Source organism: Polistes fuscatus, unplaced genomic scaffold, assembly GCF_010416935.1.
Source record: "Polistes fuscatus isolate 324 unplaced genomic scaffold, CU_Pfus_HIC Scaffold11, whole genome shotgun sequence".
Taxonomy (NCBI): domain Eukaryota; kingdom Metazoa; phylum Arthropoda; class Insecta; order Hymenoptera; family Vespidae; genus Polistes; species Polistes fuscatus.
The window spans coordinates 7,451,319-7,476,461 of NW_025113009.1; the positions used below are offsets into that span (position 1 = coordinate 7,451,319).

General features: G+C 31.1%; 1 protein-coding gene across 1 annotated transcript; it reads right to left on the bottom strand.

Moving 5' to 3' along the window:
* Positions 1-23,375: 23,375 nt before the first annotated feature.
* LOC122526328 (fatty acid synthase-like) lies at positions 23,376-24,474 on the bottom strand. The gene is made up of 2 exons (XM_043649689.1): positions 23,852-24,474; positions 23,376-23,665 (listed from the first exon to the last, which is right to left on the bottom strand). The coding sequence occupies exons 1-2, from the start codon at positions 24,461-24,463 to the stop codon at positions 23,591-23,593; spliced, it is 687 nt and encodes a 228-aa protein (XP_043505624.1). The 5' UTR covers positions 24,464-24,474; the 3' UTR covers positions 23,376-23,590.
* Positions 24,475-25,143: the final 669 nt, after the last annotated feature.

Here is a 25,143-nt window from a genome sequence, read left to right on the forward strand (position 1 = left end):
AGAAATTGATCAAGACTGTTTGTTGAAATAATTTTAAACCTGAAATAGAAAATTTGTAGAGCTTAATTGTTAAACATAATAGTTAGAAACAAGTAAAAAAAGATCATTAAAAATGAAAAATTTTTTGGCAATTGTTAAGAATCGCGGCTCCGCCGTTTTTGGAACGTGAAATCAATTTTCTTTGACCAATTATTTAATTTTTTTTTTAAATTTTATCAAAAATTGAATATTTAAAAATAGGCAGAACCGCGATTCTGAACAATTACTAATTTTTTCAAGAATTTATAATTTTTTTTATTATAATAGAGGTTAAGAAACCTTATTATATACCTCAAGTTCAATTATTATATACCTTTTTATTTTTTAATTACTATTACTATTTACAATTCTTAAAACTATATTTTTCCTGTTAAATAAGAGAAACGACAATTGAAGTTAGTTCTCTACCGCTATCTGGAGGTCACCCGTATGATTACTAACGATTCTTAATGTTTCTCTTCGTATAGCGAACTTTTATGAACTGAGTACGTTGATGATTTCCTTTGTCTTATATACCCTATATTGTATACTATATATTGACACGCGGATCATACTCAGCGCGCCAAGTTTGAAGAGAATATATTCTCTTTATATATATGTATATACTAGCGGCCACGCGTTGCTGTGGCTAAGATATACGTTAAATTATATTGTAGTAAACTATTCAATACAGTGAAATTATTATTTACGAATGAAGACGAAAACGTTATAGCCAGTATAAAAATCCACGGGATTGAGATTTGAACTTGAGATCAAAATTTGAAAACGTTTGATAAAAATCTTCGTAGAGTTGATATTAAGCACAAATCAACATAAAATGTTAAATTTTAGATTTTATTAATCTTATATTCAAGTTTGTAACAAATAAGTAAATTAAAAAGTTGTTGGTTGATAACATGTAACATTTAATTTTATAAATGAGGTAGGTAGGGTAGATAATTCTTTATTTTTAACAATAATATTTATTATTTTGAATTATAAACATTTACAATTTTAATTTAATTCGGCACTAATCGGTGCACAATATTCTTGGTTAACCTGTCTCTAGCTAACACAAATAGATTCGATGGTTTTCCCACACGTGAGCTTGCAAAATATAGTTGCCCATGGGAAAAACATGGATTTTCCAAATCTAAACCGCAAATGGGCATTGTTTGGGCTTGAGACTTATTTATAGACATGGCGAAAGCTAAACGAATGGGAAACTGTAGCCTTCTGGAAGGTATCGTATATTCTGACGGTATCAATGGAATACGTGGCAACAGGACCACTTCTCCTTTAAACTTTCCAGTCAAAATAGTTGCTTCAATAATATTTCCGGTGATCTTTTTGATGACCAAACGTGTACCGTTGCATCACGAAACTTAGATAGAAGGAGCACGCTCGCAGTGTATAAAAGTGTCCCAGAAATATAGAGAAAGTTAAGTTTTTTTCCAGAGCGTGCTGCAACCGCTTCGATCCACCTTTTAAATTTCGCGGTTTCAAGTATTGGATAAAATATGGTGAACGTAACCAACAATAATGAGTAGCATGGAATAATTATTATCTAAAAACATGAATATATATGTAACGAAATATTACTATTTATATTTCGTCACCTTTACTATTTAAATTTCCCGCCGTCCTACAGTTAAGACGCGCAGGCGTATTAGGCTTAGAAGATTCGGGAACGTTAACAAAGAGACCGAAAGTATAGAAACGGTTAGGAGTTCGCTAAGCAGAGACGGTTAGAATTCAAATTGCGTAGCTAGAAATAAGACAATAAAATAAGAGTGAATATTAGCTGTAAATGTTGTTTCTCTTATTTGCAGGTAATGCAACTAGTGTACATAGTGTAGTTTTAAGTGTAATTTGTATTTTTACAATGTAACGTAATGCAGATAATGTAGGTTAGTGTGAATAATATTAATAAAATAATCGAGAGAATCTTTTATTTGCAGAAACTCAAGGCAGTTATATTTCCAAGACATTATCCCTATAAGAACCATATAGAATATACCTCTTATATATATATATATATAATTAAACTTAAATTCGAAAAGTAAAGTTAACAATAATACGTAAATGTTTTGTAAATTACTAAAAAAATAATGCATTATGAACGAAACTACTAAGTTTATATAAATTTCAATTTTGAATTGGTTAAAACCTAAAGTAAATGAAAAACAAATAGTTATTTAACATCTAATGAATTTAATATCTAATTAGAATAGAATAATAGTCAAACAAAATAGTATATTAATTTAAAATTCAAATAATTTGAAATTTAGAATACAGTTAAAAAAATATTAGGAAAGTATTCTTTTTTTCAGCATAAAAAAATATTAATAATTCATATCTTGAATTTTCTAAATTATTAATAAAGCATAAATTTAACCCTTAGAGTGCTGAATACTCGCGACCTATATGGTCCGTACGGAAGGCGCGCGGCCAGCTAGTCCAGTCAACGCGGGCCTTTTCCCCCATGTCTCAGGAAAGAGGGTAAGAACTTGATATAAGGGTAAATAGACGACGCTGAATCGAATGGTGCTAATTTTTTTGCGGTAAGAAGTGCCGTTTTTGAGAAAAAGGGTAAAAAAGGATAAAAATTGGTAAAAAATGGCTTTATCTTAGAATCTAGGCATTTAATCGAAAAAAGTTTCAAACAAAAGTTGTAGAGAATTAAAATATACATAAAAAATGTTCTATGAGTTATCTTCGTATTTTCAAAAATAAGCGAATAGAATTGGATTGAAGATGGGAAAATAATTGTAAGAGTGGGGAAGCAAGTCCCGCCTCTCAGTCGGCTTTTACACGCGAGCGGGCTAGTGTGCGTGCGAGCGTCCGTGTGCACTAATACACAAACAAAGGATCTTCGGCAATCTTCGGGACTCTCGGTCTTGAATGAAAGTGCGAGTGAGAGAACAAACCAATATTTCTCTCTTTTTATTTATCATGCGATAACGAGTATTATTGTCCTTGGCCATCGATTGTTGAGCGTTCTGATATTTCTCTTTTTATATTTTTTCTTTCGGTAGCAAGAATTTTACGTCTTGGCCATCGAGCGTCGAGCGTTTTGTGTACGAGTGCGAGTGAGAAAGAAAACCGATATTTCTCTCTTTCTATTTTTTCATTTGGTAGCCAGAATTTTACGTCTTGGACATCGAGCGTCGAGCGTTTTGTATATCTATATATATCGGCGTATAAGCGCGGCATTTTTAAATCGAATCTTGATGCTTATGGCACGCCGTTTCTTTATTTATTGTCAAAAATAATGAACCTTGAGTAAAAAAAAATAATTCATTTTAACAGGAACTATTATTATTTGGTTGAGAGTAACAATAATGAATTAATTTTGTGTCTCGCCATAAAATTAATTAGAATAATTAATTGATATAAATTCTTTGCCTCACAAAAATTTATTTGTATATCAAATTGAATACGTATTCTCTTTAAGACGAAATTTAAAATTTAAATATTTTTCCTATTAAATTATGTATTTTATAAAATTTTAAATTACTGACTTTTTGTCTCGTAAAAATTTATTAGTTTATCAAATTAAATACATATTTGAAAAAGAAGAATTTTATAACCACACATAAAATTAATTCAAGATATATATGAAAGGATATTCTAAAAACGTGGAATTTATTTTTTGTCTATACATAATTTTAATTCATTTTTATTATGTTATAAGAAAACAGTAATGCATTCTGATTCATCTTCGAAGTCTTAAGTTATGTACGAAATAAATTGAGCTATTGTCAAGTGGTGCGTTAGCGTAAGTAGTAACGTCTTCGCTTCTCGCGCTGGGTATTTAACGTTCGATTCTTTGTGGGGGAATTATTTTTTTTATAAGTTTTCTATCCTTAGGTTATATAAATTGTTTTTACATTTCCTAATTTCTAATTATATATAGAAAAAAATTAAAATTATTACAAAAAAAGAAATCAACATTATTACGCGAGTAATAAAGTTACTAATTATAAATTAAATAATATCCAATAAATAACAAAAACGAGACATTTTTTAGGATGATATTTACAGGATGAATTTGTAATTTAAGTAATAAATCTTCCTTTATTTGGGCAAGATGTAAAAAAATTTATTGCTTTTAATTTTTTTGTAATAATTTTAATTTTTTTCTATATATAATTATTCAAAAGTAATAATGAAAATAATAACAGTAGCTAAAAAAAAAGTATCTATTGTAATAGGACAAACAAAATATCGTAAATGTTTCCAGTGCTTTTATTATTAAATAACATAAATAAATAAAATCTACAATAAATATAATTATCTCATTACAATAAAATACTAAGTTATTTAGCGACACCTTTTAATTTTGCAATTTTGGAAGAAATGCCATAACGGACTTCGGCTGATTTCAATTCTTGATTACGTCTCTGGCATTCTACTTGAATAATCACTGTTGCTAAGCGATTATTAAAATAATCTTTCAATAATTCACTATGCCCTTTTTCATTGCATAAAACTTTGAACTATACATCAAAAGTTAAATCCAATAGTATCACAAAGTCTTTCTATAGAGCTAACTGATGAAAATTAGGATTTACTTGAGTGTTGAAAATATCAATTATATGTTTAATAAATTTGCTTACTTCAAAATAAAGTCCACTTTTGTTAACAGATCCATCAGAATTTCTCATATATAAGAAAGTATCACAGTTGCTACATGTTGATTTCCTTTTTAACCTATTCATTAATTCTTTTTCAACATTTTTCTAGTGAGGGCCTTTAGAGTTTGGCGTAACAAAGTCCAAAAATAAATCGCCGATATTATACTGATCATCTTCAATATGAAGCAATGATGAGTTTTCAATAACATTGGTATCATCGATTAGCTGTAGATTCGTTACATCACATTTAGGTAAAGATTAAATGTTAACATTAATCACTTGCTCTGCTTTTATTTAAAGATGAGAAATGGAGACGTGTTGACTAGTTGTAGGTATTGCATTTTCAATGTAAGATTGCTTATCATCCTTAAAAGAATTGTGACTACTGTATTTTTTTTTATTTGTAACTAAGTCAGTCAAATTTACTAGATTTCGAGATGTGTGGTTCTCACAATTTTTATTGTCAAATTTCAAATTGGCATATCTGGAAATTAGCAATGTTTTAAAGACGTTTTCAAAATGTGCGCAACATAAATTGTTATTGTCACCCTGGACGTGTCTAATGACACCAAAGAAGTTCTCCAAGAGGTCTTGTGTTGTGTTACGGAGGTTAAATTCTTTAACTACGCCTTACGTAAATTAAATAAGATGAGATAACCCGATTAAAGCTATTAAATTATCTCTGATTGCCACAGGTGTTAGCGTACGTATAACGCGATCTTTTAGATTTTTAAAATTTTTCCAGTCCCCATAATGAAATTTCAAAGTTTTGAACATGTTTGATAATTCCACCTACTTTTTAATATGATCAGACGTTAAACTAACGTTCCAGCGGCTACTATCACACTTCGAATCAGGCTTTTTTATGTCACTACCATTCATGTAATCAAACGCGTCATCCAATTTTCTTAAAACCTCAGCGGTTTCAGCTGCTGTTGGAAGCTTTTCAGAGTTCTTAATAGTAAAATCATCCACAGCATTAGCTAAACTTGAACTAAATACTTGACTGGAGAAGCACACCTTCATCTTAATACTGGAAGATAAAAAAACATGCTCTTCCGTAATTTTAATTACTTCATTGTTGTTTTTTGCATGACAAAAAAGAGCAATTATATCGCGCCAGTATGCTTTTTTATCATCCAGCTCCATACGTTCCCGTCATATACCCATTTATCTCTTTCTCCACTAAGGCTCCGCCACCAACCACCCCAATCACCCATAAAACAGTTTCTGGTGGTTTTCATGAGATGAGCTATATCACAGAAAATATAAATTTTTTTATCATAACCACTTATTTAAAAAAAAAAAACATCCTCTTTACCACCGTCAGTTTCATTTCGTAGAGATTCAAGTACAGTCTTATTGGCTTTTCCTTGGTCTGTCACAACGCCTATAACATTAAGGTCAGCATTAATGACATGTTTGAGTGTTTTTACAATGATACTTTTTAAACCTTCAGAGTTAAATCCTGATTCTAAAAAATAATAACAGACTGGCTGAGAAAAAGAGGTATTGATGCCAATGATCATACCAACTAAAACTAAACCCGCGATGTCTGGAGTCCTCTTTCCTAACCCATCTGTAGCGAAACCAGTCACGTTTGGTGATCCAGGTGTAAATACTAGCCTCGTTTTTAATTTAGTTTCATCTAAAACAAATAATTCATTATTGTCTTCAGACTTTAATTTTTGGCATTTGATCGCTGCTATGACGTCCACGTTAGTTCCTGGCGCTATCTGCATTTTTGCCAACAACTTATTGATGGTTCTCTCTGAAGGCAATGACGATATAAAATCAGGTAGATGCTGGTATCCGTAATTCCCATGTTTTGCTAGCGACAGTGACAATATTTTTTGCTCTACCGAATAACGATGACCCTGTGGCTTTTTGTTACCATTGTTGTGTTCCATCTGCTGGATTTGCTGTTGTAGTGCTGGTGGAGATTAATGACTTCTTATTGTTGGATGAGCTTTTTTCTAATTGGCAAACAGTTTTTTTCTCTTTTTAAATAGCCGTTAATGAAATTTTTTTCTTCGGGCTTATCACGACTTTCTTCAGACCAACTTGATCCATTATTGACAGATTAGTATTACGTTCCACAGCATCTAAATCAGAAAACTGTTTTTTATTTACTTCATTAATTAATTAAAGTTGTATGTACAATTAATACAAGTAACTATAATTACAAAATATACAAATAAAGTACTATAACGCACACTTTTGCAAAAAATCTTTATTAGTATTTTTTATAATAGTTATTTGGTTACAGTTTAAATATTATTTCAAGATTTTATTTTTTATCTTTTACATTTTCTTAGGGCCTTTTTGCAGATTTATAGAATTATGCATTAAAATATACAATTTCATAATTTACAAAATAAAAATATTATAAACAATTACTCTTACTTTATAATATACTTTAATCTTTCAAAGTATATGAGTCTCTAATTTTATTTAACTTAAAAAAGACTTCTCTCGCTGCTAACCATTGTACCTGTGAAATACATTTTTTCAACTTTACATCAAATAAAGTGTACATCTCACTCGGATTAATCCTGTCATGACTTCTACTTTTATTTGATATGTTTTCTTTGGAGATCATAATCGTGTCGTTAGTAGATGCAACAGTGAATTGTATTTCCTTACCAATAGTGCATATCCCCCTACATTCATTAATTTATCCCTCGTATTCCATTTCTCATGACGAATTTTGGTAAACAGTTTTAAAAAAATCAGCTTTGATTTTTATTCATGCATTTGTAATTTTTAAAATTGCAGATTTCATTTACATGAAGCTTTTAACATTGCTTTACACGAGCGCAGTTTAATAGTTTATATTATAAAAAGCAATTAACACATGTCGAAAGACAATGAATAAAGAATAAGTTTAAGGTTACAAATAAAAATATTATTACCTGAATAGCGAATGATTCGTTTTTTATCTGCTGATTGCGAGCTTAACGTAAACGAGCCATCAATATCCTGCAAAATGTATGTAATTAATTACTTCTTCTATTCAAATAAAGTTAATATTTCAACAAGAATATTATAATTTACCGTTGTTGAATAAGATGTTTTTCTCGATTGATGTTCAAAGGACTTTTGATTGCTGAAGGAAGGTAGTGATGAACTTCTGCTACCTGCGATAAAACGTAACTTCTCTGTTAATACAATCATTACAGCTTTACAGTGATTTCCAATTTGACATTCCTAATTATGATAAAAAATGTTATATATGTAAAACGATCGTTCCTCCGATCTGGATGCTAGGGTTAAAGGGCGTTATTATTTAAATAACAGTTTGTCAGGATTAAAAGTTTGGAATACACATATATTTAATCATACGTAAAATCACTTAAACGTAAATCTTCGTAATTACATAAGCATAACATATGAAAACATAAGACGTAAAAACCGTAAGACATAAGACATAAAACTCAATAAGGCCACATAACACTTTCACATAATACGACCACTTAATACCTCGGCATAATACGATAAGACTTCCTAAGACTCAAGACTTTTCGAGGTGCAATCATAAGACTTACCACAGTGCAATCATAAGACTTTTCGAGGCGCAATCATAAGACATAACTCCAGTGCAATCATAAGACTAACTCCCTTTCTTTTCTTATGCATCGGTCCTACCGCCGACGGAGAGGGAAAAGGTACGCAAGGCGGTCCTAGTCCCTTTTCCGACCCATTATTGGTCATCAACCGTCTTTCTTCCAAATCTACGCAACACCCTAGATAGTCTACTCAACTCGGGCCATCTCCTTCGAATCTCAGGAAAGGAGGTGGAAACTTGATATAAGGGTAAATAGACGACGCTGAATCGAATGGTGCTAATTTTTTTGAGGTGCAAAGTGCCGTTTTTGAGAAAAAGGGTAAAAAAGGGTCAAAAATAACTTTATCTTAGAATCTGAGCATTTAATCGAAAAAAGTTTCAAACAAAAGTTGTAGAGAATTGAAAAATACTAAAAAAATGTTCTATGAGTTATCTTCGTATTTTCAAAAATAAGCGCATAAAATTGGATTGAAGATGGGAAAAAAATTGTAAGAGTGGGAGAAAGCAAGCTTATCCCTCCGTCGCGTTTTACACGCGAGCGAGCTAGTGTGCGTGCGAGCGTCCGTGTGCACTAATACACAAACGAAGGATCTTCGGCAATCTTCGGGACTCTCGGTCTTGAATGCAAGTGAGAGTGAGAGAAGAAACCGATATTTCCCTTTTCTATTTGTTTAGGCGATAACGAGTATTATTGTCCTTGGGAGCGTTCTAATATTTCTCTTTTTATATATTTTCTTTCGGTAGCAAGAATTTTACGTCTTGGCCATCGAGCGTCGTGCGTTTTGTATACGAGTGCGAGTGAGATAGAAAACCGATATTTCTCTCTTTCTATTTTTTCTTTCGGTAGCGAGAATTTTTCGTTTCGGCCATCGTGCGTCGAGCGTTCTATATATCTATATATATCGGCGTATAAGCGCGGCACTTTTAAATCGTATCTTGATGCTTATGGCACGCCGTTTCTTTATTTATTGTCAAAAATAATGAACCTTGAGTAAAAAAAAATAATTCATTTTAACAGAAACTATTATTATTTAGTTGAGAGTAAAAATAATGAATTAATTTTGTGTCGCGCCATAAAATTAATTAGAATAAATAATTGATATAAATTCTTTGCCTCACAAAAATTTATTTCTATATCAAATTGAATACGTATTCTCTTTAAAACAAAATTTAAAATTTAAATATTTTTCCTATTAAATTATTCTTATATAAATTTTAAATTACTGATTTTTTGTTTCGTAAAAATTTATTAATGTATCAAATTGAATACATATTTGAAAAAGAAGAATTTTATATCCACACATAAAATTAATTCAAGATATATATGAAAGGATATTCTAAAAACGTGGAATTTATTTTTTGTCTATACATAATTTTAATTCATTTTTATTATGTTATAAGAAAACAGTAATGCATTCCGATTCATCTTCGAAGTCTTAAGAATTGTACGAAAAATATTGAGCAATTATTCAATTGGTGCGTTAGCGTAAGTAGTAACGTCTTCGCTTCTCGCGCTGGTTTATTAACGTTCGATTCTTCGCGGGGGAATTTTTTTTTTATAAGTTTCTCTATCCTTAACAAGGAGTCGGTCAGTGAGTCACACCTCAGATTCTTTTCAAATTTTGCACTAACGATATAAATTTTATTAGGAAATCATCATTATTATGCGAGTAATAAAATTACTAATTATAAATTAGATAATATCCAATAAATAACAAAAATTTATTTTTAGCTTGCCGAAACGATACATTTCTCAGGATGATATTTACAGGATGAATATGTAATTTAAGTAATAAATGTTCGTTTATTTGCGCAAGATGTAAAAAAATTTATTGCTTTTAATTTTTTTGTAATAATTTTAATTTTTCTATAATAATTTTAATTTTTTTGTAATAATTTTAATTTTTTTTCTGTATATAATTAGAAATTAGGAAATGTAAAAATTATTTATATAACCTAAGGATAGAAAAACTTATAAAAAAATAATTTACCCACGAAAAATCGAACGTTAATAATCGGAGCGAGAATCGAAGACGATACTACTTACGCTAACGCATCACTTGATGAATGTTCAATATTTTTTTCGTACAATTTTTAAGGCTTTAAGGCTGAATAAAAATGCATTACTGTTTTTTTATAACAATAAAAATGAATTAAAATTACGTCTAGACAAAAAATAAATTCCACGTTTTTAGAATATCCTTTCCTGTATATCTTGAATTAATTTTATGTGTCGATATAAAATTCTTCTTTTTCAAATATGTATTCAATTTTATATACAAATAAATTTTTGTAAGGCGAAAAATTGATATCAATTAATTATTCTAATTAATTTTATAGCAAGGCACAAAATTAATTTATTATTTATACTCTCGAGTAAATAATAATAGTTTCTGTTAAAATAAATTATTGTCTTTCTTTTATTGAAGGTTTACTATTTTTGACAATAAATAAAAAAACGGCGTGCCATAAGCATCAAGATTCGATTTAAAAATGCCGCGCTTATACGCCGATATATATAGATATACAGAACGCTCGACACTTGATGGCCAAAACGAAAAATTCTCGCTACCGAAAGAAAAAATATAAAAAGAGAAATATCTGTTTATTGTCTCACTCGCACTCGTATACAGAACGCTCAACAATGGATGGGTTATTGTAAGTTAAATAACAAATGGGAAATACATTGTAATGGACAAATTTCAATGGGTACTGAATGCTTCTTCTTCTTCTTCTTCTTTCTTTAGTTTAGGCAAATTGCCTGTTCCTTAACGACGTTTTTCTGCCTATTGCACTGCTAAATTGTCGCACCATCGTTTTCGTGGGCGCCCCGTGCTTCTGCGGCCTGCCGGTGACTTATCCCGTGCAATTCTGACAATTCTTCTGTTGTCCATTCTATTGATGTGTTCGTTCCATTCTTTTTTCCTTTTTAGTATCCACTCGTTGATGTTTTCCACTTTGCATGTTCTTCTTATATCTTCGCTTCTCTCTCGATCCAGTAGTGTTTTTCCAACTATTCTGCGAAGCACTCTCATTTCGGTTGTCTCTAGTAACTGTTTCGTTTTCGCCGTGTCTGGTCGAGTTTCTGCGGTATGTGACATAATAGGTCTTACCATTGCCTTGTAAATTCTTGCTTTGGTCTCTATGTCAATGTTTTTGTTTCGCCATATTGTGTCATTCAAACAACCCGCTATTCTGGATGCCTTCATCGTCTGTTCTCTTACCTCTGCTTCAACATCACCATATCCTGAGATTTCTATTCCTAGGTACTTAAATCTCATTTCCTGCTGAATAACCTTCCCTTCAATTTCCAGTTTGCATCTTAACGGTGTCTTTGATGTTGTCATGCATTTTGTTTTCTGGGCCGATATTTTCATGTTGAATGATTTGGCTATGCAGTTAAATCGGTGTAGTAGACGTTGTAGATCATCCTCATTTTCAGCCACTAATACAGCGTCATCAGCATAGCATAGGATGGTTATTTCTTCACTGCCCATTTTATATCCTTTTAGCAGTCTTACGTTTCTTATTATTTCGTCCATAATGATGTTAAAAAGCAGGGGACTTAGGGAATCCCCTTGTCGGATACCACGATCTGCATCAATCGGTTCAGTCAAGGCGCCATTTATCTTTGCTTGGATCTTATTGTTTCTATAGATGTCCTCTATGGTCTTGATAATATTGTTCGGAATTTGCCGGTTATAAAGGAGGTGTATAACATCCTTTAACTGCACTCGGTCGAATGCCTTTTCCAAATCAATGAAACATATATGCTGGCCTGTTGTATTCAATTGATTTTTCTGTTATTTGTCTTATGATGAAAACCGCGTCTGTGCACGATCTGCCTGATCTGAATCCTTGCTGTTCGTCTTCTAGATTTGTTAAGCTGTTAATTTTATTCGTTATAATCTTTGTTGTTAGTTTTAATGAAGTGTTTAAAAGGTTTATTCCCCTGTAGTTTGCAGGCAGCTTTTTGTCTCCTTTTTTAAACATAACTATAGTTGTACTAGTTCGCTATTCGTCAGGTATTTTGTGTTGGCATAGTATTTTTTGGATTAGGAATGTTAATTGTTGTGTGAGACGTTGGCCACCATATTTTATTAACTCGTTTTGGATGCCATCTTGCCCTGAGCTCTTCCTATTCTTTAGTCTTCGAATAGCTGTTTCTACATCACTGGACTTAATTTGTATGTCGCTTCTGGTTATTATTTCTGGCGTATTTAGTTCCGTTTGAGGTTCTTCTGATTTATAGAGCTCTGTTAGATAGTTAATCCAATTTTCTTTTGTGATCTGGTTTGTTTCTATCATTTCATTGACCTCCTTTCTTTGATTTCTAATAAATCGCCAGATTTGTTTTTGGAGTCCATAGAAGTCACTCTCCATTCTTTTCGAAAAAATCTACCAATAATTTTGCTTTGTTTGCCTTACTAATGTCGCTGTTTGATTCCGGATTCGTCTATACGTTTCGTATGATTCAGATGTTCTTAATGTCCTATAGTTAAGGTATGCTATTTTCTTTTTTTTGCATATTTCCTTAATCTCTGGGCGGAACCAAGGAGTTTTGATCATTCTAGCCCGGTTTTTTACAGTTCGTGTTCCCAGGGCTTCATATGTAGCTTCTAAAATGTTGGTTCTTAGTTTCTTCCAGGCTATGTTTATGTTATCTTCTTCTTTTATTGGGTTTTTTTCGATTTTTTCTTTCAACCTGTTCTCGTATAGTTGTTTGGTTGGTAAGTTCCATAGTGACTCGATGTTTATTTTCAATTCTTGAGTTGCTCGTGCAAGATTTCTTTGGGGTTTAACTTCATTCTTATCTTTGCTAATAGCAGGCTATGATCGCTTCCTACATTCGCGGAATTTAACGTCCTGATATCTAATATTTGGTTTGGTTGGACGTATCTGTTGGTAACAATGTAATCAATTGTAGACCTGAAGCCTCTGGTGTTGCTGTATGTAAATTTATAGTGTTCCTTATGATTGTAAAATGTATTATTAATCCTTAGCTCGTTAAATGTGCATAGCTGTGTCATTAGTTCTCCATTGTCATTTAACACGTTTTCGTTGAACCTTTTTTTATTCCAGGTATTATTTCGTTTCCGATGCGGGCGTTAAAATCTCCAAGGATTATCATTTGTTGGTTACTTGGTAATGATCCGACTAAATTTTGTAGTTGGTCGTAGAAGGCTTCTCTTTCTTCTTTCGGTTTATTATCTTCGGATGCATAAATTGACACTAATTTAATTTTTGGTCTTCCGCTTTCATTTTTACCACCAATATTCGTGAAGATATGTAGTTACACTCTTGTATGTTGTTTTTGTATTTCTTGGATACTGCGATGGCTACCCCTTCTTTTGCCCTGATTTGTTTTTCTACACCACTATAGATCACTAAGTAGTCTTCGTACTGTATTTGTCCTTTGCTTTTCTTTTTGGTTTCTTGTAAGGCGCATATATCGATGTTATTATCTTTCAGTTCTTTCAGGGTTTCTTGATCTTTATTATTAAATGATTTGATGTTCCAGGTAGCTAGACGCATTATATGTTCTTTTTTCTATTTCGTTGTCCTTTTCCTTGCATGTGTCGTCATCTGTATATCAGTCCTATTCCGAGGCAGAGTGTCGGTTCTATGAGCCATAGTCTTTTTTTTACGTTGGGTAGGGAGCTAACCTGATCAAACAACCTTCCTCCTTTTCCCGGGCTTAGGACCGGCAACATGATCGCTGATCTGCGATCATGCAGGCGGAGTTGGGTACTGAATGCGTTACTCTTTATTCTACTAGGTAATTGATATCATTTCTTTACATCATATTACAAGAAAACATTGATAGCTGATAAATATTTTTTTTTGTTCGTTCACACTCAAAATAAAATTGTATGCTAATTGATTGCAGTTGCAGTGACAAGCAATATACAATGCTAAAATTTGTTAAAAGTTAATCATAATAACTTTGTACGTGTAAATAGCAAATATTATAATAAACTTGAATAATAATTATTCAAAGCATTAATAATCTATTCTTTCTAGGTAGATGTTCAGCAATTTTAGCAGAGAAAACTACTGATTATTTTAAACAACGATAAGACGAATCCGACAGTACCACAACCATATATGATCTCGCAGAATAATGCTCTTAATTTAATCACAATATAAACCACTTATACACAGTAGTATTTTACAAAATTTTACAAAAAAAACAAATATTATATTAAACTTTAGGAATAACTGTTTATAGCACGAATATATTATTCTTCCTAGATCACTGTTCACCTATTCTACTAGAAGAGAGAGCTGATTATGGTGATCAACAATAAGAAAAATCCGACAGTATCACCCTCATGAATGATCTTGCAGTAAACTGCTTCTATTTTACTCACACGGGAAACAACTTATACTAGATAATTGATATTATTATTTTCCATTGATAAACAAGAAAATATTGAAGACTAGTATCATATAATTTCTCCTTTGTTGGAATTTAAAATGAAATTGTATTGTAATAGAATGCAGCTGCAGATACGAGCAATATAGAAGGATAAATTTTGTTAAAAGGTAATCATAAATACCTCGTACATTTAAATAAGAAATATTATATTAAACTTATTAATAATTATTCATATTATTAATAATCTATTCTTTCTATATAGACGTTCTACCATTTTACCAGAAGAAGGAGCTGATTATTTTGAACAACGATAAGAAGAATCCGACAGTACCAACCTCATAAATGATCTTGCAGGAAACTGCTTGTATTTTACTTACAGTAGGCACAACTTATACGCAGAAGTATTCTATTAAAATAATTGGATAAGGAATTCATCTTCGTTCTTACTAGTTTAAATAAAAAATACGAAGTACATTTTTGTGGATAAATTTCAATTATAACTGAATGCGTTCCTTTACATTCCACTAGGTCATTGATGTCAGTACTTTTTGTCGTCTGACATGATAATATTTAAGACTTTTAGCATTTAACTTATTCTTTGTATGGACCTAAAATAAAATTACATGTTAATAGAATGCAATTTTAGTTTTACAATATACGAGTCCTAAGTATGTTGAAAGGTTCACATAATAATTTTGTTCTCGTAAGTAATAATTATTAAATTACTCTCAAAAAATATTTATTCTTCGCATTAAAAACTATTCTTTCTGACTAGGTGTATAATCATTTTACAGAATGAAAGAGCAGATTTTTTTGAACAACAATGAGAAGGTCCTGAGAGTTCCATTACCTTTAATTATTTCGCAGTAAACTACTCTTACTTTCCTACACTGGGGAATAATCATATGGAGTAGTATTCTATTAAAATAATTGAAGAAGAAATACATCTTGCAAATACATCTTACACTGGGATACCAACGGATTTTAACGAGCTTTGGTATATTAGTAGTATCTTTTTAGGTTGGTATTGTGGTAAAATATTTTGCCCTTACGCTCAACCAGTTTTGAGAAAAAAGCTTTTAAAGTTTAGGTTTTTGTTGTATACATGTTTATATTATCTTAAATTCGACCGTTTATCAAGTGGCGTGCTAGCGTATGTAGTAGCGTTCTCGCTAATCGTTCTGCTAGTTAGTGTTCTATACTTCATGGAGGAAGTGTTTTTTAATAATTTTTTTCTTTCTGTTTTCAAATTATTTTTTCATATTTCTTCATTTTTAAATATATACAGAAGAGAAAAAAATTATTTATTAGAAAAAAATTAGAAATAATAAATTTTTTAACATCTTGCTTAAATAATAAAGGAAAATTTTATCCTTGAATTACAATTAACATTTAATTTTTAACAGGTATATGAAAATAGATAAATGAAGATTTATCTCTCCTGAAGATTGTATCAAGATGCAATCAATAGTCCATCATCAATTGTCATAAAAAATTTTTCATAAAATGATTCGATATATATGGTACGCTTTTAAACTATTAAAATCAAATGAAAGAGAAATATTTTGAAACGTTAATCAGGTTTGTTTTCCAACAAATCTTTTAAAAAATCTTTGTTCATGTAACAAATCATCTTTTATTAATAGCGTGAGATGTGAAAAAATTTATTGTTTTGAATGCTTTTACAATAACTATCACTTTGGAACCTGCGTTTAATAAATAATAATAAATGTATAATAAATGTAAAAACTCATAGATATAAAAAAATTATACATGAAATTGTTAATGATTAGAATATATACGAATTTTATTTGTTACTATATTTAGGATTTATCTATTTTTATATACCTGTTAAAAAATAAAATGTTAACTGTAAATCTAGGATAAAATTTTCCTTTATTATTTAAGCAAAATGTTAAAAAATTTATTATTTCTAATTTTTTTCTAATAAATATTATTTTTCTCTCCTGCAAATATTTAAAAGTAAAGAAATATAAAAAAATTATTTAAAAAAAGACAAAAAAAGATTATTAAAAAAAACTTCTTCCATGAAGGATCGGACACTAACTAGCGACACGAAAAGCGAGAACGATACTATATACACTAACAAGCCACTTGATAGACAGTTAAATTTAAGATATAATAAAAACATGTATACAACAATAAATAAAAGTTCAAAAGCTTTTTTCTCAGTTGAGCGTTAGGGCAAAATATTTTACCACGATTAAAACCTCATAGTATACAACTAATATACCAAAGCTCGTTAAAATCCGTGGGTATCCCAATGTAAAGTCCCCTCGTTAGACAGCGAAAAAAAAGTACCCTAAAACTCGAAAAAATTTATCTCCTAGAATAGAAACGATCTTTCTTCGGCGAAAAAGCGTAGGATTCTAAACGAAAAGTACCCAAAACAAGGAGAAAATCAACGACTTTTCACCTTTTCGAAAAATTCGTGGCCTTGCTTAAAAAAAATCGGCCCTTTTATTCATTCGCAAAAACTATATTCAGTGGTATGGACTGTAATGTTATTGACAAATCTTTCGAAAAAATGGCTAAAATGGGCATACAGTTAAAGGTTCTATAGTCTGCGAAGAACTATAGATCGGTAAGCGTTCTACAAAATTTTTTCACGAAAATATGAAAACTTTTGTAAGCAGTGAAAAAAAAGTACCAAAAAATTCGAATAAATTTCACTCCTAGGATAGAAACGATATATCTTTAGCGAAAAATAATTGAATTCTACACGTTAAGTACCAAAAACATGTAGGAAATAAACGAATTTAATTTTTTCGAGAAGTTCGATGTCTTTCCTACAAAAAAATCGGCTGTTTATTTCATTCGCGAAATCTATATCGAGTGGTATGGACTGTAATATTATTGACAAATCTTTCAAAATAAAATTTAAAAAAGGCATCAAGAGGAAGATCCTATTGTCTGCGAGCACCTATAGATCGGTAAGCTTGCTAGAAAATTTAAAAAAGAAAATATGAAAATTTTATTAGACAACGAAAAAACGTACCCAAAAACTCGAAAAAATTTCACTCCCAGGATCGCAACGATCTTTCTTCGACGAAAAAACATCAAATTCTACACGAAAAGTACCCAAAACATGTAGGAAATCAACGATTTTTCGTCTTCTCGAGAAAGATCGTGGCTTTGCCTACTAAGAAATCAGCCCTTTTTTTCGTTCACGAAATCTATATTCAGTGGTATGAACCGCAATATTTTTGACAAATCTTTCGAAATAAAGGCTTAAAAGGGCATATAGTGAATGATTCTATAGTCTGAGAGTACCTATATATCGAGAAGCTTGCTAGAAAATTTTTTCGATATAATACGAAAAAATTTTTAAACAGCGAAATAAAAGTACCCAAAAACTCGAAAAAATTACATTCCCAGGAACGCAACGATTTTTCTTCGGCGAAAAAACATCGAATTCCACACGAAAAGTACCCAAAACATGTAGGAAATCAACGATTTTTCGTCTTCTCGAGGAGATCGTGGCTTTGCCTAATAAGAAATCAGCCCTTTTTTTCGTTCGCAAAATCTTTATTCAGTGATATAAACCGCAATATTTTGGGCAAATCTTTCGAAATAAAGGCTGAAAAGGGAAAAAAAAGAAAAAATAATAATATAAAATATTATAAAAGTAATAAATTAAAAAATGATAAAATGTGATAAATGATAAAAAAATGATAAATTAAATTACATATAATTATTAATAATAATAAGAAGAAGAATAAACGCAATTAAAGCTATACAAAAAAATATAATACAAAAGATAAGACAAGAAGTCAAATAAAGAATATTACAACAAAATCAAATATATAAAGTAGACTGTTAGAGAATCTAATATCAAAAACACTGACGATATCGCTTCTTACCATTAAAGAAATGTACAAGTTAACTGATGAAATAAGTTCGTATAGAGTTTCAACTGAACCGAGCTATCAGACGGCTAGCGGAAGAGTGTCAATCTTTTCCTTCCTAACAAAGAGTTTTCCATCTTTGGCAAAAATGTTCGACGTTGCCACCGCAATTCTTTCCTAATTTACGAATCGCTTGCTCTTATTTTCTAGTTTCGACTTCGTTAGCCTCTCCTAGTCGTCGGTTGTCGAATTCGTCGTTATCTAGGAGATACGAACAGGCACTACCTATGATAATGCAGATACATAGTTAGTAATCTATCAGTTATATTTCATAATATCGAGCTGTGTGACGTCGAGGTGCGCCTTCTTACAGATTTTCCTGTCACAAGGTTCAATAAATAATCTGAACAAAAATGAAATTTTTTAGGACATAATTTTTGAAAGCAAATGAATGCACTTCTGTGTGTTTTTTGTTATCGTAACATAAATATGTATATTTAGGCATATATGTTATATCTCTATTTGTATAGATTTTTATTGCTTTTTTAAGACTCGTCATTCTATTCCTGATATCTGTAAGAATGGCCTAAATTCATTGTCCCACAGTAATTTTTAAAAAACTTCTAAAATTAAAATAATCTAATGTACCAATGTTTGATTCTAATTTATCCTAACAATGCGTATTTTTTGACATTCATACAGGAACTTTTCTTTCTTTATACTTCCTCTTTTTCTCCTTTTTTTTATTAGGACTTCGTCTTGTTATAACAGCTTTTTTGTTGCTATTTTTAGGAGCGATTTATTATTCTTACCGCAGGTAGGTTGCTAGTCTCACCTTTCTTTATACTTATTCTCAGAATTCTAATCTTTTTCTCTTTATTGTTCTTTCCTTCCTTTCATGATTATTCTTACCAAGTTCACGCATATTTCAATAACATTCAATTTGTATCTATATATTTGATAAACTAGCACGAGGAAAGAAAACTATATTAAACCGTTTACGAACTGTATCGTAAGATATCCAGATCTGAAGTGGTTACGTTTTCTTCCGATTCACATCGCCCAACGCACTCTATCCCCACCATGCGTGTCAAGGGGCTCTCGTATGCACCACGTATGGCCTTGCACTCCTTTGCAATTCTATTGACGACGCATCTGCAAAAACCAATCAGCGCGAATTATAAATTCCCTAGAATTGCTAAAATACCCCAAACAAATCTAAGTGTTTATGCATTACATTAATATGCTTAAAAAACATATATATATATATGATAAATATATTAGCCTAATACTAAAAACGGGAAAAGTATATAAATTCCTTAAATACTGATACATATATATTATAATACATTCGTTAGACTTGCTTTGAGAACATTAAATCTTAGTTATCTGTTTTACAGAAAAGTTGTTTAAATTATATTAGTTATAAGATATCTATTTACTATATATATTTGCATATATAAAATTCTAGTGATACCAAAATTTGTAATGACTTATAGTTATAAAATCATTTTTTAATTAGCCAGTTTTTATCAAACGATTAAATAACGATAAGAACGTATATTACTTTCACCTATCTAATGAGAACGGTAACATTTCTTGGATTTTGGTAAGCTACGACTGCGTCGGATCAGCATTGAACCTAGTGATCAACACGTGATCACTGCTAGAAACAATAGAGAGAGACCTCCCCTCAACTACGTCCAGTCCGTACGAGTCTTACGTAAGAATCTTAAAGGTAAAGAACAATAAAATCGCGCATGGGAATCCGTATCATATAAAAATAATGCAAACAATTTATTATTGCAGAATGAACTCGCATATTTAAGCCGTCCTTAATGGGTGTCGAACATATTCGTTAGACTTTGATTAGGAAACAAACTACGACACTAATAAAAGTAAATTCTTATTGTTTAGATCTTTGGTATATTTACCCAATTTTTAGGTACACTCTGTATTAAAATATATAGAAATAACCAATAAGTGCTTTCAAAAATAAAATTAAGTTTCGTTCTTTATAGTCGTTTAAATTTATAATTTCAGGCTTGGAAAAATTATCATTTTTGCTCGACAGAGAAAGATTAGAAATTTTTACTTACGAGTTTCGATTTATTAGTAGAGATAAGCTAATGCTTTTTCCTCGAGATATAACTTTTCCGTACAATTAGGTAAGATCTTCTTCTTTTTCTTATTATTATTATTATTATTTTTGGTGAACGACCGATGCCTTAATCAGTACTCCAGTGTTTTTATCATCACTTGAAAATGCCGTCACGTGTGACTATCAAGAGTTGTATATTTGATGGGAATAAGAATAGGATTATAAGTTACAAATAAATCAGATATATTTTTGAGCCCAGCCAGGATTAAAAAGTACACTTTATTTGGCTCGTCAGGAAAAAGCCTTGCACCTGGATGAATTATATACACGATCAATTCTTAATAAGTAGCCGTCCCTAAGCATCACTTTATCGAACGCTTGCTGGAGGTCAACGAAGCATATGAATATTGGTTTATTCAATTCTATTGATTTTTCGGCTATTTGTCATAATATTAATATTGCGTCCACCGTGGATCTGTTCTGTTGAAAGCCTTGCTGTTCTTCGCTTTTTCCTGTCTGTTCTATTTTCTAAACCAGGATTTTCGTCATCAACTTCTGTACTGCACTTAGAAAGCTAATTCCGCGGTAATTCTTGGTTTATTTCTTTGTTTCTTTATTGAATATGAGTATTGTTATGATCTCTTTCCATTGGCATGCACTTGCACTTTTTTGTGTTTAATGTTTTATTAAACAGGGTACTTTTCCTCTGTTAGTGCGTTTCCTTCATATTTAACTAGTTCATTTGTAATCTTGTCTGTTCCTGGAGTCTTACATTTTTCTAGTTTGTCTTTTGTTTTTTGGATTTTTTCAGTGCTGATGGCATAGTAATGTGTAGTTTCTTCTTCCTCTTCCTCACGTATGTTGTTAGTCTCCTACGTCCTATTTTTGTAAAGATTTGTAAAATGTTTTTCCTATTCATCTGTTGTAATCCTGGCGGGTTGTACGTATTCGTTTACGTGTTTTTTTCGGTTTCTTAGCATGTTCCATACTTTTTTTATGCTCCGTATAGATCGTGTTCCATGTCAGCTAAGAATTTTTCTCAGTAATCCCGTTTGATTTTTCTAATTGCTTCGTTTATTTTGTTTCAAGTTCGTCGGTTATCATCCTATGTTATTGATTTACTTCGGTACTGTAGGTAAGCTTGCCCTTTCTCTTCTGCTAGGATCTTTACTTCTACTTTGAATCAGGCAGTATTATTTGGTTTTGCATTGGTGTTGCATTTTCTTTTGCATAGGGCTTTTACAGTTGCTTCCATGATGTTTATTTTATATCTTTAGCCATGCTGTCTCTTCTTCGTCCGTTTCTAGGGTTTTGTTTCTTTCTATCCTTTGTTTTAGTCGTCCTTAGTACAAGTTTTTTGTCGATTAATCGCTTAACAAATCTATGTTTAGTTTTTCTATTGTTTGTTTTTCTTTTTGCTTTGTTTTGGTGTTAAGCTTGTTTTTTCTTATTTTCACATGTACCAGGTTGTGATTTGGTAACATTTGGTACATTTGGTACTCTTATTGTGGTTTGGTAACATCTGGAGCATATACACTAGTTATGTGTGTCCGTGTCTTCTTTTTGAGTTGTAGCGTTACCTGTAGTATCCTGTCGCTGATATATTTGGTCTCTAATACGTTATTTTCGTATCTCTCGTGTACCAGTAGACCCAATCCTGAGGTGGCTCTTTCATTTCTGTTTTTTCTGCTATTGAACAGGATCTACTTTCCATATTTGATGTTTTTTTTGGTTTTGGGAGGAGCACAGATATCTAGTCTGTGTTTTTCTATTTCCCCTAGTACTCCCTGGTATTTATTATCTATGGAAGTTACATTCCAGCATCCTATTCTAAACGTTTTTATTTAACATTTCTTGCGTATTTCTTTTTTTCCTTGCTATATCGTCATCATTATTTTCTGTTCTATACGAGGCTACAATTTTAATTCTTTTAAGAGCGTTTTGTTTTTTTTTACCGAGGGTAGGTTTCTAGCCTCACGCTCGGATCCTCCTCTTTATATATATATATAGTCTGGGCTGTTGACCACCTAGGTATAAACTAAGCGGATTTCCAAACCTATGAAAAATTTTAATAACCTAACAAAAAATTTAATTTAAATCAAGTGCGTATTTAGATAGGAGAATTTCAAACACGTGCGTGTTTTTAACGATTTAAAAAATTATATTTTTAATATGAGTATTTTTCATTTTAAATATGTCTGCTATCTACTTAAATAAAACTTTTGATTTTCTATACTATTTATATTCACATTGAATACTGAGTATTTTTAAAATTTTTTAAATATAATTATTTGTTATTATGTTTTGTTACGCTATTGGAGTATAACTTCTTCCGCGCGTACATAAATACACACATCCGTGTCTTTTTTTTGGTTTTTCTATATAATAATGAACCTTACTTTGATTACGTGACTATTTGATGAGGAAAATATTAAGTGTAGCGGATAAAACAAATGTCTTTGGACGAAACAATATTAGAGTTTCAAGAAAGCTTGAGAATGATCAAATAACCTATAGTTTAGATATAATAATATATAATATATATATTACATTATAGATATAATAAACTATAGTTTTAGATTAATTTTTAAGGAAATCCCTTCATAGAATTATGACGCATGACTGAATTGTCCCTTCTGCATTTCGAGAGTAATCAGTCGCTGAAAACTCTTGTGTTTTTGGGCAAAACTATGTGTATATACGTATACGTTAGTGGAAAATGTGTTTCGTGAAACAAGTGAATAACTTAAGTCAAAAAGAGGCGAAAAGAGTAATAAACGTCGAGAAACAATGTAAATTTACTCGTTTAATCTTTAAAGTACACTTTTAACTTTTTATATTTCAATACATTTCATTTCATATTTCGTTTCATGTACTACCGTATTATCTTTTTCTAAAATAAGTTACAAAATTTGCGTATATAAAGAGGAAACAACGAGAAGACTGATTAAAAGTAGGTAAACGTATACTTGACGAAACTTACATAATTCTTGTATATTTTTACATAATTTTTTAATCATAGTTATAGAGATATTGTTCGAACTGCCGTATTTCCTCGTCTTGTGGATTTCCTTCATCAATTCGTTGCTAAATAATTTTAAACACAGTCAAAATTAATGAGATATAAATCTTACATATAATAATAATAGTAATATATAATTATAATAACGCAGTAATAATTATAATAATTATAATAATAATACTATCGTAAAAGAGTTAATCGAAACAAAAAATAGATAATGTCATTATTGACATAAAAATAAAATGAATTACCTCATCGTCGGTCTCCCCAACGAAGATATTTTTCTTGTCGTCATTTGGGGAATTATCTGTTAATATTTGACGAACAGCGATTACTGAAGAGTCTGCGCAAAGTATAGCATTTAGTCGTTTTAAGAACCATGACATTTTCGTGTTACATAAATTTTGAAATTTAGTCTCAGTTAGTGTATTTCTCACAAAATTAGGCAATAATATAAATAACCCATGAAGGGAAGATTCTTTTCTTTTTTTGCATAATTTTTCCACATTAGTGTCTCCTAAGCTATCTTCGTCCAAGTTGAGCGAGGAGAAAATGAAGAATTTTACGTGTGATGGACAGTGCTTTCTGCTATATTTATTGAGTATTTCAGTAACTTTAAAATACTTTAACGAAGAAATTGACGAATCTATCTTCATTCTCTGTAAATCGAATATACCATCGAGTTGAGCTATAGTTAAAGCTTCTTTAAATATTTTGTCAAAGCTTGTGGCTTTGCTCAAGTCAACCTCTTGTCGAACAATGATCGTTGCTCCATATTCGCGCCATTTAAGAACCAAGTTTTCGCTACCTCGATTTGACATATTAGAAACAATGATAAATTTTCTAGCTCCTTGTTCGATCATCCATTCGATCAGTACTTTTCCAAACATATTAAAACCGTCAATAACGAGGTAGCATTTATCGCTATGAAGGAAAAGTTGAGGAATTCAGTTAGAGAATATTTTTTCTTCTTGCAAGTTGACCAAAACTTGTAAAAAAATACACTCGTATAATAATTTTCAACAAATCGAACGTATTATTCCATAAACTTTATATATAATTTATTACCTTTCCGAAACGTTCACAAGCCTCAATTTTTCTTTCTTCTATTGCTCCCTGAATCGTAATTCTTCGTGATATAATTGGTTTTATTATACCCGCCTGTAGAGCCTGTAGAGAGATTATAATTAGGCCCTTTAGAATCGTAAATATAACGTAATCGTAAATATAATAAAAATAAAATAACTCCGCCTGCATGATCGCTGGACGGATCAAGGTCAGCGATCATGTTGCCGGTCCTAAGCCCGGGAAAAGGAGGAAGGTTGTTGGATCAGGTTAGCTCCCTACCCAACGTAAAAAAAAATTTGCGGCTCATAGAAACGACACTCTGTCTATTAGCAGAATGGACAACAAGAATCAGCAGAATTGCACGGGATAAATCACCGATTGGCCGCAGAAGTGCGGGGCGCCCACGAAAACGATGGTGCGACAATTTAACAGTGCAATAGGCAGAAAAACGTCGTTACGAAACAGGCAACTTGCC